Source organism: Oncorhynchus masou, chromosome 33 (assembly GCF_036934945.1).
Source record: "Oncorhynchus masou masou isolate Uvic2021 chromosome 33, UVic_Omas_1.1, whole genome shotgun sequence".
NCBI lineage: Eukaryota > Metazoa > Chordata > Actinopteri > Salmoniformes > Salmonidae > Oncorhynchus > Oncorhynchus masou.
Window position 1 is genome coordinate 31,615,573 of NC_088244.1, and position 13,903 is coordinate 31,629,475.

The 13,903-nt window shown below is 41.1% G+C and overlaps 1 protein-coding gene across 1 annotated transcript; it reads left to right on the plus strand.

Moving 5' to 3' along the window:
- The first annotated feature begins 6,801 nt into the window (after positions 1-6,801).
- LOC135527563 (probable G-protein coupled receptor 173) lies at positions 6,802-10,734 on the plus strand. Its single transcript, XM_064956057.1, has 2 exons — positions 6,802-7,026; positions 9,310-10,734. The coding sequence occupies exon 2, from the start codon at positions 9,509-9,511 to the stop codon at positions 10,709-10,711; it is 1,203 nt and encodes a 400-aa protein (XP_064812129.1). The 5' UTR covers positions 6,802-7,026; positions 9,310-9,508; the 3' UTR covers positions 10,712-10,734.
- Positions 10,735-13,903: the final 3,169 nt, after the last annotated feature.

Here is a 13,903-nt window from a genome sequence, read left to right on the forward strand (position 1 = left end):
CCCTGATTAGAATGTGTATATGTGTGCCCTCTGTTACCATGTCTGTTGGTCTTGTGAGCACCTGTGCTGTCGTATTGGCTTACATGGTATGGGTTATTGGTTTACGGGTCACGGCCCGTGTATTATATTGATTTTTACACCTTACGCTTTTGTTTGGGTGGAGAAAATAAAAAAAACACTTTCTTATTCCTGCGCCTGTCTCTGATCATTATACAACGTGACACCATGGTGCTGTAAAGAAAGTTCTGCTGTTGGGACAGTTTTATGTAGGCCCTAACAGTTTGTGGGCACCATTTGTCACTGTTCCAGTGCCATTAATGTGTTATTTAAAGGTCTTTATCTTTAAACTAGTATTGTGAGTGTCTTCATTGCAGTACCATTGATTAACAGTAGAATGTCTTTCCTTTCAGTATGGAGGATTCGGACTACTTGAGCAGTTCCCAGAGGATGAAGGTAAAGCAGGGCTGCTGCATGTGACTATCAGTTTTTACATAGTTGTAAAAGGATGAAACAGAGTAAGGAGACATTTTCAGATCCTTATTTTGACTCTCGCTATATTCACTGTTTCAATCGTACAGTTACATATCAGGCCAGTCAATACATCCAATGTACTTGAATATATAATTGCACATGAAACACTAAGTGTACATTTAGAATGGGTAGTGTGATTGACTTTTGACCTTTGATTTTGCAGAGGAAGCGTTGACTACGCCAGTGCCAGAGGTGAAGCCCAGGCATTCTGCAACGAGAGCTCGATTTAGAGGTAACGGTGGAATAACTCATCAGTATTTCTTACCAGTTATCTTTGAACATGTGTACATATCTTTATAACATACTAGATTCTCTGTTTTAAATTTCACCCTGACCCATTTAGGAATGACACGCTGCCGTTCACTTTGAGAACAGTTACAGGAATGATTTACATTTGAGTCATTTAGCAAACATTCTTATTCAGAGCAACATACAGTAGTGAATGCATACATCGTCATACTTTATGACTAGTCCCTGTACCTCGAAGCCATTCTGGTCCCAGATCTATTTCTGCTGTATAGCCAACTCCTATAATCATTTTCATACCAAACGATGACCATAGGAGTTGCTTGTACAGCCCAAACAGATCTGGGACTATGCTACCTCAAAGCCCGTCACTGTCACTTATTTCTCTGTTATTCCTACAGACTGCCAATGACATACCTATTTTTCCTCTCCTAGCCAACCTTCCATCAGCAGATGGAACACTGTCCAGTACCACTGTATCCCTGGGTGAACAATAACCTCATGTGCCTTCCACAGCACAAATCAATGAAGTGCTATCCATACCTGTAGCATCCCAAGTCAACCAACTGACAACTGAACCTTCACCGGAACTGGACTGTGAAATGGCGAAACTCAACAACCAACCCCAGGAGGAGCCCAAAGATAGAAGTACCGCCACACCTCTGAGCTTGTCTCCAACATCACTCCACAGCAGCATGGCTGAAACCTTAGAGGCTGAGGAGGAGCAGGAGGGAGGAACCTCTACCCTGAATCACAGAGAACCACACATTGAACCTGACCCACCTCAAACAGAGATCCAAGCCAACATGCCTTCACTGGAAGATGTTTCATATCAGTGTGCATCCCACAACACCAGATGTAGTGGCGGAGGAGGAAGATGTAGAGGAGGTGGTGCCTCAGCAGGGGTCGAAGGTGGAGGCGGAGGATCCAAGGCAGGAAGCAGAGGACAACAAAGTCCTTCAGAATTCAGGAGCCAAGCACCAGCTTCCCAAGTCTCCTAGAACATCCCTCAGATCCCACCCATTATTGAGTTCAGTAGAACAGAAGGTAGCAACTCCCAGATAGAGGTTTCCCTTGGGGCCTCCCCATCTCTCCCTGAAGTGATGATAAGCAGCTGACGTCAATGGATGATGGCATGGCCAGAGAAGTAGGAGTCTTGATTATGGAGGATACAGGGCCCAGGCTCGAGAGCTCCCAGGCAGATGGGGAAGAGTTTCCCGGTGTAGTGGCCACCTGCTATCTTTTGAAGTCACAGACAAAACCTCTGATTCATCCATGACTAGGGTTGCACATTTTGGGGAATATTCAGAGGTGGAAACTTTCCTTGGGAATATATGTGAATTAATGGAAATATGGGAATATATGCAAATTAATACCATTTAAATGTAGATGTTTTTTACATTGGATATATTTACCATATCATATGGAGACAAACATAAACATTTTACCTTATAAGTAGACATAATTGCAAATGATTAAATCCTTCCAATAGAAAAAAAAACTTTAGTTACAAATCGAACTTTAATTAAATTAGCTGACTTGACATGGGATGATTTCACTGAACAACAAAAGGGAATATCGAATGATCCCTAATGATCCATCGCATCTCCCAAAAACATTTCAACATACATCTGTAAAATCATAGTCTAGAAACTAAAGCTTTGGTTGTCTTCCCCTCAGGCTTCCATGTCTTCTCCCTGGACCTCCTCAATGTCCACCTCTTGAACATCAGACTCTAGGGCCTCATCTTCACTGTCACTTTCCAACCTTGTTGAGGATTGCTCGTTATCAGGCTCAAAAAGCCTAAAATTTGCCCAGATGGTAACCAATTTTTCAACCCTTGTATTGGTCAGCCTGTTGTGCGCTTTGGTGTGTGTTCCCAAACAAGGACCAGTTGCGCTCTGAGGCTGATGTTGGTGAGATTTGGAGGATGATGGACGCAACACGGGAAAGAGCCTCAGATCCACAAAGTCCCTTCCACCAGGTGGCTGATGCGATATGTTGGCACCACTGCCATATTGCATCTCCATCCCAAAGCCCTTTCTTGGAAGTGTACTTCGCCAGACTGCCAAGAACCTCGTCTTCATCCAGTCCAAGGTGGCGAGACACGGTAGTGATGACACCATTGGCCTTGTTGATCTCTGCACTAGACAGGATGCTCTTGCCAGCATACTTGGGGCCCAACATGTACGTTGCGGCGTGTATGAGCTTCAGGCAGAAGCCTTCACACTTTTTGTTTTATTTCAGAACTGCAGTTTCCTGTGCTTGGAGTAACAGTGAACTGGACAGGGCAGTGCGGATTTCTCTTACATCTGCAAGCAGAGTCTGAACATCAGACAGGATGGCATTGTCTCCTGTCTGTCTCCATAGACCACTGAGATACTCTGTATGTGAATCTGTCTGCAATTGCATTTTACTACTAAAGAGTTTTATACCAAGGATCCTGTGTCTGTCATCCATCTGGAAGACTGATTGTTAAAGGAAACTTACATTACCACATGCAAAGGACCACCCAACAGTATCCATTGTTTTCAGTGCCATGATGTCCTTGAGGAGCAGATTCGATGCATGAGCAGCACAGCCAATGGGGGTGATATGAGGGTAGGATTCCTCCGTAGCCTTCATGTTTGCAGCATTGTCTGTCACCAGTGCAAATACCTTCTGTGGTCTAAGGTCATTGTTGACTGCTTTCAGCTCATCTGCAATGTAGAGACCGGTGTGCCTGTTGTCCCTTGTGTCTGTGCTCTTGTAGAATACTGGTTGAGGGGTGGAGATGATAGGGTTAATAATTCCTTGCCCAGGAACATTCAACCACCCATCAGAGATGATTGCAATAGTCTGCTTTCTCTATGATTTGCTTGACCTTCACTTAAACTCTGTTCAACTCTGCATCCAGCAAATGAGTAGATAACACATGTCTGGTTGGAGGGGTGTATGCTAGGCAAAGAACATTCAGAAATCTCTTTCAATACACATTGCCTGTGAGCATCAGAGGTGAACCAGTTGCGTACACAGCTCAAGCAAGACATTCATCCGCATTTCTCTGACTACTTTCCTCCATTGAGTCAAACATCTGATTCCAGGAGGACCATGAGCTGTTGCTATCGATAAGGTGTGATTCATACTGAGAAACAACAAAAGTTGTTTTTGTCTGCTAATATAGGACAAATAAAGGCCCAGTGCACTACTTTTATGAAAAAAAGGAAACTAAATATATTAGTGTTTACCAGCATGTGTAACTTGTGTCTGATAATTATCTGTACAAAACAGTTAATCTGATAATACTTGTGGAATATAAAAATACCTGTTTGATAGACAGTACCAGTCAAAATCTTGGACACACCTACTCATTCCAGGGTTTTTCTTATTTATTTTTTACATTGTAGAATAATAGTAGAGACATCAAAACTATGAAATAATAGGGCTTTGCTTATTTGAGCTGTTCTTGACATAATATGGACTTGGTATTTTACCACATAGAGTTATCTTCTGTATACCACCCCTACCTTGTCACAACACAACTGATTGGCTCAAACGCATTAAGAAGGAAAGAAATTCCACAAATGAACTTTTAACCACCCACACCTGTTAATTGAAATGCATTCAGATGACTACCTCATGAAGCTGGTTGAGAGAATGCCAAGAGTGTGCAAAGCTGTCATCAACGGAAAGGGTGGCTACTTTGAAGAATCTCAAATATAAAATACATTTTGATTTGTTTAACACTTTTTTGGTTACTACATGATTCCATATGTGTTATTTCATAGTTTTGATGTCTTCACTATTATTTTACAATGTAAAAAAAAGTACAAATAAAGAAAAACCCTTGAATAGTAGGTGTTTCCAAACGTTTGACTGGTACTGTATGTTTTTCAGTTTCTTGAAATACTTTGCAAATGCAACTTATTCTACTGTTCGTGAAAACTGAAATGGTCAATTCATAACTTTTTTGTGTAATCTCTCCTATCCAGAGCAACTTACAGTAGTGGGTGCGTACATTTTTGTACTGATCCCCCCATGTGAATTGAACCCACAACCTTTAGCATTGCAAGTGTCACGTTCTACCATCTGAGCCACATCACATCATTAAAAACCATTTGATGTCTCAATGTACTCAATTACTGTATTGTGCGTAGTTTTTCATCATGGTGATGGAAAGTCAAACCTAGATGACCCGGCTATGTGCATGACAGTAATGCATTACTTTGCATTAATTAATACTGCACAAATAGTGGTTGTTTTCCATGTTATTTGATCAAGAAATATATTTAATTTGATGTGGATGTGTTTGAGTCTTTGCCCATAACTTTGCACCTTTTGGTGCAAATGTTTGAGGACAGGGTTTTGTTCTGTCTGGATTCAATTAGAATGACAATCCCAGAGGAAGGGACAGGTCAACTCTTAACAATTCCAACTATTGAATCCCTCAAGATACTGTTCTTAATTATATAACAACCTATTTTTGCCTGAAAAAATGTTTTTTGTCCATGCTACAGATGTCTATATCCTCCGATAATACTAGTAAAGGCCCACTGCACTACATTTGTGAAAAAAATATAGTCATTTAACAGCTGAAAAATACAAAAAACAGGACAGATCTGCCCCCCAGCGAATGTTGTGGTTAACTACACAGAGAGCTACACACTCTTTGGATAATGCTTGTTAACTTATATTTTTGTGCAGCTATAAAGGATCTAATTTTTATGATATTTTAATTGTAATAAAGCAACTCTTATTCATGTGTTTTAGAATTACTGTTGGGCCAAATTGCATAGGTATTATTCAGTATGGATGAATTTTATCATCATGTCACACTTTATATAATTTACTACTTTTTAGCTACTTTGCAACCACTTAGCATGTTAGCTAACCTTAACCCTTTTAGATAACCATAACCTTAACCATTTTAGCTAACCCTGCCCTAAACCTAACCTTAACCCTCATAACCTAACCCTAACCCCTAGCCTAGCTAACATTAGCCAGCTCGCTAACGTTAGCATTAGCCACCTAGATAACATTAGCAACAACAAATTGGAATTCATAACATATATTTAGCAAATTTGTAACATATTGTGCATATTGAAAATGTGTAACATATATTACAAATTGCAATCCGTAACATACCGTGAAACTTAAATTACATTTGTCCATTTTAATAGCTAGGCAACTGCACACATTTCATCAAATAAAAAAACAGTTTCAAATAAATGACAGGTCTAAATTAATTGTTCAATGATTAATGTTTGATTTGTTACATTAAATAATTCAGGAATGACTCAAAAAATGATGACAATCATCTTTTTTTTATTGTCAGTAGGAAACTGCTAGCCATTGGCTGCTAAAAGCTGAGAACTGCTCGCTAACTGGCAAGCACAAACACAGTCAACAACTTCGGGAGTACAGACACCTGCCTCAAATAGGAAATAGACCGCCTGGCTCAAACAGAAGCGTGTCTCTAATAAGCACCTGTTGTGTTCAGTGATTTAAGAAAATGAATGCCAAGGCTATTAATATAAGTTTCACGGTATTGTACAAATTGCAATACTTAACATATCATACGAATTGTAATCACAAATGAATACATACCATACAAAATGTAATATATCGTACTAAATGGTGTGTCTCTATTTTAAGTACAGAATAGAGACCAGGTTGTTTAAGGTCACAGTGCATTGCCATTCCGACTTCATGACATTTGACCTTTTACATATAGAGGGAATTCCTTGTACATGCAAATGTGGCTTCTTGGCAAATAAAGATTATTATGATTCTGATAGGTGATTCAAATTAAAATCAAAATGTATTGGTCACATTCGCCGAATACAACAGGTGTTGACTTTACCGTCAAATGCTTACTTACGAGCCCATTCCCAACAATGCACAGTTAAAAGTAAGAAAGATATTTGCTAAATATAAAGGAAATACTAACACAATAAAATAACAATAACGAGGCTATGTAAAAGGAGCAAGGGTACCGAGTGGAATAGAACTGATGAACCCCGCGAACAGGCGAACAGCATCCACGAAGGCAGACGCAGCCATTTAATTGGGATTACTTTAAAATCATTCATTTAAACATCCAAACGTTTTTATTTTGACGTTTGTCGACTAGACATGCGATATGAATATACATTTTTGTCATTTTCAATAGCCTATGACAAATCAAATGCGCTCCCATCGTCCGCCAGGCAGACACATGCAATGTGGACCTTCACCGGACAACAACACAGACTGGCTGCAAATTACTGGGTAAATAAATGCACAGCGTTTGCTTCTACATCGTGAAAATAGAGATTCATCGAGATTATTTTGAAGACTGTGGATATGCGTCAAGGGGCGTCAAGACGTTAGTCGAGGGAAACTCGATATTTCAATTTATGTTTATGGGTATGAAAATGTAAGATTTGGATCTGACGATGTAGAGGAAGATTGTATTGCAGGCTATAGAGGTTAGCCTACGTGCTGTTACTGTTACCTCACCTAAATTGTCTTTATACTATATTTACCTCGGACCTGACGCAACAATAGCCTACCCCATGATAGTGCAAATTACATGAAATTGTGGAAACGAAAATTTGACACATCCTTTGGTCTGTGTCTGTGTGAAACTTATGCTTAAGAGGCCCAGTAAACGTTATGCTACCTGTGGCCCAACCCAATTGTGTAATCGCTCAGAGAGGACAGACATAGCCTATCTTGAGTGTGGTGGTTTCAATATTGACTGGAGAATATGTTCATACAATGTCAGTGACGCTTCTATGAAGGAGGATTCCCGCATCTTTACATATCCTAGCAGTGTTGGGGAGTAGTGAACTAAAGCCTACATGTAATTCAACTAGTTTAACTACATTTTGCAGTAACTTGGTGGTAGTTGAACTAAATAAAAATCTTGGTAGTGTTTTCAGTAGTATTTTTTTGCCATGTAGCGGTGCAGCTAACTACTGGAACTACACACTATATTTTTTGCAATAAAAACAAGAAAATATGGGTGAAGTAGACAATAATTTACTTTCTTTTTCAGCATTAGACCTGCTTACTTCTCACTTAAAACATAGTTTTAAGGCTAAATCATACATCCTGTTAACATCTGACTCCAGAGTGATCTGTCTTGCAATTCGTAGTCTATGACATTTCAGATTTAGACATCATTTTTTTGTAGTTTGGCTGTCATGAACATGAACTTTATTTAGTTATATTATTTTTCATTACGGTAGCTTTCGTGTAGCTTCATTTCTTAATTTTCTTCCGGTGTGAAACATTGTAGCTTCTCCAAAACTGTATCCCAGAAATCGAAGGTAAGTTTTTTCTGTATATGAAGCAAATAATCTAAATGTGACATTACGATGCACCTTATATCTCTTTCCCATGCTGGACGTTCACAGGGCATTACTTAAAACATGTCAAGACTCAATCCAGTGATGAAATGTGTGTTCATGCAGAAATATGTTTCTTATCAAAGCTAGTCATTAGTAGCCAATGCCTGTGAATAAGATGACATGCATCTACACAGTCTTAATTGTGACGAGAGCAGTATTGCAATAATCTTCAATGTATTTAGTGCCTCCATGCAGGCCCAGCCCCAAGAACAGGTGCGTTGTTATCATGAGTTTCCTGAGCATGGCGCTGTACAGTGACAGTGGTGCTGAAATCTGCGATCAATCCTTTGTTTTAGTTCGCACTGATGTGGCGCTGTCCATTGTGCTGAATATTTCCTCGCTGGGCACAACAATGAATTCCCGCAGCCTAGTTAGTTACATGTCTTTAGAGTACCTGCTCCTTCTACAATTAAGTTGAAACATGCTTGAGTCAGGGTATTCTAATGTGTAGAAAATACCCTGCATGCTATGTAGACATTCCCTTGTTATATTATTATTATGTTAAGGCCTCCACTGGTAGGTCTGTGTATTCAAATATTAGGGAATAATTTATATTCCTTGAAGTCAACAGGTGAATCACTCACTCTCAGACACGCTCAGAAACCCACATCTGCCTCCAAACTCCTTTGTTCAGCTATAATGATAACTTAATTTCCATTTACAGTGTCCTTTTAATCACACTTTTTTTTGCCACAAACACTATTTTCACATTTAGAATGTGAATTAGTTGGAAGCTAATGCTGTCTGTCTTATTTGATCTGCTTGGTTGTGCTCTGCTCTGCTCCATCCCCTATACACCCCCATGCATGCACTCAAACACCCACACTTGCACAAAGTATGTGAGCTGTTGTATCTTAGCAACGGGCAAGGTAATTACTGAGTGAGCCAAGGAGCGGGCATGCTGGAGAACTGCTGATCTGATCCCAGCCATAGAAAGACAGTAAGGCGGAGATATCTTCACTGTTGCCCAACACACGCTTCTGAGAAGCCATGTTTTTATTTTCTTTGTTGTTTTTATGCATCTGAATCGGTCTGAAAAACATATAAGACGGCCTGTTATGCAGATCATTGCTCTCTGGTAAATGGATAAATGTGCCCTCCTGGAGTGAGTGTTAATGCACTGTCTTATTTTGTCTGTCTGTTTCGTTGTTCACAGGTGCTGAATGTAATGGAGAAAGGACAAATGAGTCTGTTATGTAGAAAGGATCCTCAGAGCTCCCTGTAAGTGGGACAGAGACATCCATCAGGACGGACGAGAGGAGGGCTGCCTGAGGCGGAAGAGTGGCGTCGGTCAGAGAGAGAGAAGGGGTAGAATCACCCTAGCATCCCGCCCCTAGAATCCCAGAGCTGGAGGCATGTCTAACCAGACCCAGATCTTTGGCATTGATGGACCAGGCAGCCTGCTGGCAGTGTTGGCTTCACAGAGGGCCAGCAGCATCAGCACCAGCAGCAGTGAAGGAATCTCGGCTGCAGCTGTGTCCGCCTACATCAAGCTGGTGTTCCTGGGCCTGATCCTCTGTGTTAGCCTGGTGGGCAACCTGCTGGTGTCTCTGCTGGTCCTCCGAGACCGGGCCCTCCACAAGGCCCCCTACTTCTTCCTGCTGGACCTGTGCCTGGCTGATGTTGTCCGCTCTGCCGCCTGCTTCCCCTTCGTCCTGGTGTCTGTCCACAACAGCTCCGCGTGGACCTACAGCACCTTCAGCTGCAAGGTGGTGGCTTTCCTGGCTGTGCTCTTTTGTTTTCACGCTGCCTTCATGCTGTTCTGTGTGGCTGTGACTCGCTACCTGGCCATTGCCCATCACCGTTTTTATACCAAGCGCATGACAGTCTGGACCTGCGCTGCCATCATCTGCATGGTGTGGACTCTGGCCATCGCCATGGCATCGCCACCCGTCTTTGACGTGGGGACGTACAAGTTCATTCAAGATGAGGACCAGTGCATTTTCGAGCACCGCTACCTTAAGACCAATGACACTCTGGGCTTCATGCTCATGCTGGCCGTCGTGGTCCTGGCCACTCACAGTTTCTACGCCAAACTCCTGCTGTTTGAATACAAGCACCGCAAGATGAAGCCTGTCCAGCTAGTGCCGGCCATCAGCCAGAACTGGACCTTTCATGGACCAGGAGCCACGGGCCAGGCAGCAGCCAACTGGATCGCAGGTTTCGGCCGGGGCCCAATGCCCCCCACCCTGCTTGGTATCAGGCAGACTTTGCACAACCAGCAGCACCGGCGTTTGATGGGCATGGAGGAGGTGAGGACGGAAAGGAGGCTGGGCAGGATGTTTTACATCGTCACCCTGTTGTTCTTGGTGCTCTGGGCTCCCTACATAATGGCCTGCTTCTGGAGGGTGTTTGTCAAGTCCTGCTCCATCCCACACAGGTACCTCTCCATCACAGTGTGGATGAGCTTCGCCCAGGCAGGGGTCAACCCTATCATCTGCCTCCTACTCAATGAGGACTTGAGGAAAGTGCTGAGGGCCCACCTGCCCACCTACAACAGGACTAGACAACACCAACAGCTGCACCGCCATGAGTTGTTGGTGTTCACCATCACATGATGCACTACTGCAGGGGTGTCAAACATACGGCCCGTGGGGGGGGGGGGGGTCCAATCCAATTCCAATGTACTATGTATTTTTAGAAAAACATTTTTTTTGAGGGGAAACAAACTCAATATACTTTAAAATGGCTAAAACCATATTGAAACTGTGTAGAAATGATAATGGACCTACATTCATAAGGTTTCTTGACTGGGTCCAGTTATCACCGAAATGAAAGCTAGACAGTCAGGGAGCATCGGGAAAAAAATAAAAAATGTGGATAGATTATTTTGACGCAGAGGAAATATAAACAATTGTCAGTGCGGCACTCTGTACCTCGTTGAAGACCGAATGTGGCCCCTGGGGCAAAATGAGTTTGACACCCCTGCTCTACTGCATCGAGTGATGGTGGTGGGATCGGTGTGTTGTGTTTTGTATTATACTGAAATGGCTATCTGACTTTTTTTGTTGTTGTAAAGATAATGTTTATCAGATGCTACTATTTTTGCAAATGAATTATGACTTTGTTTCATATGTAATGTACATATCGTGTGTACATGCAGTATGAGAAGCAGGTTTGTAGTAATACTTGGTCATTAACATTATCCACAGATTCTCATTTATATGGCTGAAAATGTCAAAACTATTAACAGTGATTTCCTCTAGTTCAATGGAGGGGGTTGCAACGGTCACCAAAAAAAGCAAAGCGTAGGTTATCATCAGCTGCATATGGATAATGCATCTAGACTGGAAAGAATCTCATGTGAATTGGAATAGGACCCATATGATATTTAGTATTTTCTTTAACCAGGAAACCACCAATATAAACCTGGGCACAAGTGTGTGCCTTCTATATTCCAAATAATCATACAAATCTAATGACATTCACTAACTTAAACAAGAGTAACGTTTGGAATTCAGTGCCAATGATTTGACTTAAATACGTCGGAACATTCCCTTGTTCAAAGACAACACTTTCTCAAGGTCGAGAGCAACAAAGTAGCATGCTTTCCGACATTTTTGAAATGGTTCCCAGACTGAAGTTTGCAAATGTTTGACATTGAAAAACCAACTGAGAAGTGAAATGGGGTTTAAAAATATTAGAGGGGTATGGCTTTGTTTTCTAAGATATCCTGTTGTACAGTATTTAAAGGGATTGTTTTTTCCCCCAACTCACCAATAAAGTCTACTTTTGATGCATTTTGATCTGGCTGATGACGTCAGTTGCTATGGGATCCATATTCTTAGCAATTTGAGAAACGCAACACAAATTGAGCTCAACATGCAGTTGGTATAAAACAATATTCATTTTATTTTGCCAGTTGTACATTCATAAGAAAAAGGCATGTTTTATTTACAGAAAAATTTGGACCAAGATGACTTATAGTAATGCTCAATATACAGTGTAGCTTTGGCCACTGAATGACATCCTGTAGGGAAAGTCTGGGGCAGTATGTACAAAGTATCTCAGAGTAGAAGTGCTGATCTAAGATCAGGTCCCCCCTCCCTCCATGTAATCTTATTAATTGTGATCTAAAAGGCAAAACTGATCCTAAATCAGCACTCGTACTCTGAGACGCGTGATACATATGGATTACGGCCCTTGGTCAAATGACAAGATCTCACACTGGGAAGAGGTCCTACAATTTGGTCAGTCTGACTTAAACAACCCAGCGCAACCTTTATGAGGGGACAGTAGCTCCATGTGAGGCTTCACACATGACTGACAGTCCTACAACTGTGTAATTCATGGTTTTAAGCAGCCTATAGAATTGCAGTCACAAGAAAGCTCTTTAAAATGTCTGTCAACGGTAGGGCTGGGAATTGCCAGGGACCTCACGATATGATATACTTAGATGCCAATACGATATTGAGATTCTCACGATTCTATATGTATTGCGATTTGATGTGATTTTATTGCAAAACGAGTTTTGATCAGTCATGGAAATAAAAGTGCTGAAAACATTTTAGCTCCCTATCTAAAAAGAAGATGGGAGAACAAGCTATGATAGGAAACTGCTGGCATTTTGGTACAGGTACAGCCAACTATGGCAAAAAATATTGCAATATTATCAAAACGATACGATTTATATCGGCAAAAATAATATCCAAATATGGAACTATCGATCCACCCCCATCACTAATCAACGGCTCCTAATCCAAAAAGTCATGGAAGAGCCTGCATTTTCATACATATTAAAAACACACCTTTCAACTTTCAACACATGCCAGTTTAGTACAGACAAATTGTACAGCAAATAATTACATCAAATGAAAAGTTTACAGTGGCTTGTGGAAGTATTCACCCCCTTGACATTTTTCCTATTTTGTTGCCTTACAACCTGGAAATAAAATAGATTTTTGGGGGGGGTTTGTATCATTTGATTTACACAACATGCCTACCACTTTGAAGATGCAAAATATTTTTTATTGTGAGACAAACAAGAAATATAGCAAAAAAAAACAGACAGATAACAGAATAGTGCATAACTATTCACCCCCCCAAAGTCAATGCTTTGTAGAACCAACTTTTGCAGCAATTACAGCTGCAAGTCTCTTGGGGTATGTCTGTATAAGCTTGGCACATCAAGCCACTGGGATTGTTGCCCATTCTTCAAGCCAAACTGCTCCAGCTCCTTCAAGTTGGATGGGTTCCACTGGTGTACAGCAATCTTTACATCATACCGCAGATTCTCAATTGGATTGAGGTCTGGGCTTTGACTAGACCATTCCAAGACATTTAAAAGTTTCCCCTTTAAACCACTCAAGTGTTGCTTCAGCAGTATGCTTAGTGTCATTGTCCTGCTGGAAGGTGAACCTCGCTCCCAGTCTCAAATCTCTGGAAGACTGAAACGGGTTTCCCTCAAGAATTTCCCTGTATTTAGCGCCATCCATTATTCCTTCTATTCCACTTCACCAATTTAGACTATTTTGTGTATGTCCGTTACATGAAATAAAAATAGAAATCCATTTAAATTACAGGTTGTAATGCAATAAAATAGGGAAAATGCCAAGGGGGATGAATACTTTTGCAAGGCGCTGTACACTCATGGGAGACAGTGTTTATGTTATTTAAATATGGCACACAATTTGATTCTAGTGTTGTATATTAAAACCAAATAACTCTTAAGAAAAACTGCAAACAGGTTACAAACAAATTAAACTTAATGTCCCAACCTGAATGAATAGTGTTTGATGAAATAGGGTTGA

Bases quoted from the DNA above. Each gene is read 5' to 3' on its own strand.
- LOC135527563 (XM_064956057.1), top strand. From the start codon at position 9,509: ATGTCTAACCAGACCCAGATCTTTGGCATTGATGGACCAGGCAGCCTG.